This window comes from Octopus bimaculoides, chromosome 10 (genome assembly GCF_001194135.2).
Source record: "Octopus bimaculoides isolate UCB-OBI-ISO-001 chromosome 10, ASM119413v2, whole genome shotgun sequence".
NCBI classification, from domain to species: Eukaryota; Metazoa; Mollusca; class Cephalopoda; order Octopoda; family Octopodidae; genus Octopus; species Octopus bimaculoides.
In genome coordinates, this window is record NC_068990.1 from 85,514,430 (window position 1) to 85,516,050 (window position 1,621).

The window sequence follows — 1,621 nt, forward strand, 5'->3', positions numbered from 1 at the left end:
TTTATGTTCCACCAGCATGGGTGCCAGTCAGGTGGCACTGGCATCAGCCATGCTTGAATGGTGCTTTTTATGTTCCACCAGCACAGGTGCCAGTCAAGTGGCACTGCCATCAGCCACACTCAAAGGGTGCTTTTTATGTGCCACTGGTATGGGTGCTAGTCAGGTGGCATTGGCATGGGTGCTAGTCAGGTAGCACTGGCATCGGCCATATTTGAATACTTTTTATGTGCCACCAGCACGGGTGCCAGTCAGATGGCACTAGCATCAGCCACACTTGACTCTGTGTGTGTGTGATGGGATTCTTTAGTTTCCATCTACCAGTTTCACACACAGAGTATTGGTTAACCCACAGCTAAAACAAACAGAGGACTGATTATTGGCCAACAGTAACCACAGAGTGGGATTGAACCTCAGACCAATTGTCTCCATAGCAATCATCTTAACCACACAACCATACCTGCACCAATTCTATCTGTCTGTACACTGAGTCCAAATAATATCAGAGTCAACTTCCAACCTTGATCCTTCCAAAGTTAAATAAAAAAGCTAGTTCAATACTTGGGTCAATTCTTCTCCTTCTCCCTCTCTCTCTCCCTCTCCACCTTTCTCTCTCTCTCTCTCTCTCTCTCACACACACACACACACACACACAGACAGGCTTTCTATTTCTCTTTCTCTCTGAATTTTACTTATAACTCAAAGGTTCAACTTTGTCACATTGTATTACACTGAAGTGACCTGAAAAATACATTACAGATACATATGTCTGTGGAGTACTCAGCCAGTTGGACCAGTTGAATGCTCATGGTCCAGACCAAGGGAGAATCAATCACCAAATGAGTGTCTGTCTGTATGTCCGAATTCATACCGATACCACCCTATTAAACCAGTGTTGTTCATGTCATGTCCCATTATCTCATATAACTTAACAGCTCGACAAATAGATATCAATAAAATAAGCACCAAACTTGAAACAGGTAATGGGGTTGATATGATCGACTAAACCCCTTGAAGGCAAGTGCCCCAGCATGGCCACAGTCCACATACAGAAACCAGTAAAAGGATGAAAGAGAGAAAAGGAATAGAAACGCAAGGGTCAACTCACCTCATTTTCGCTATGCTCCACTCCTGCCATTGCCTTGGCTACTTCATCCTCCAGGGCAGACATATTGCTGTCTGAGATACCTTCGTGAATATCTCCTACTTGAGCTTCTAACTGTTGTATTTTGTCTTCGAGTGAATACACACTGCAGGCTGCCATGTAGATCTGTGATAAAGCAACATCAACTGTTGAATTACTCTTGACAGGTTTATGAAAAACTTTAGGAAATGTATTCATTTTCCTTGATTGATCTTTAAACAGGTTTTTTGTAATAAAAAAAAAAAAAAAAAATCAACAGGTTTCAGACTTAGAGTAAAAAATTCCAGAATTTTATAATTTGGGATATCTTTTTTTTTTTGCAGTTGTTTTAAAAAGTTAGTTATAGTTATTAAAAAATTTTTTGTGTTTGTTTTACCAAAAGTCCTTTTCATGAACTGAAAATATTTTCATAGCTTTAATATAAGCCCTAATATATATGGTTGTTTGTTTGTGTGTGTGGTGGTGGTGGTGGTGGTGGTG

General features: G+C 40.4%; 1 protein-coding gene across 5 annotated transcripts in view; it reads right to left on the reverse strand.

The window, feature by feature from the left end:
• LOC106884267 (rab effector MyRIP) overlaps nt 1-1,621 on the reverse strand; it is a 65,231-nt gene that overhangs the window by 29,073 nt on the left and 34,537 nt on the right. For all 5 annotated transcript variants that reach the window (XM_014935552.2, XM_014935554.2, XM_014935553.2 and 2 more), the window contains one exon: nt 1,106-1,267. In XM_014935552.2, coding sequence (XP_014791038.1) covers nt 1,106-1,267 — 162 coding nt within the window. The remainder of the gene's footprint in view (nt 1-1,105; nt 1,268-1,621) is intronic.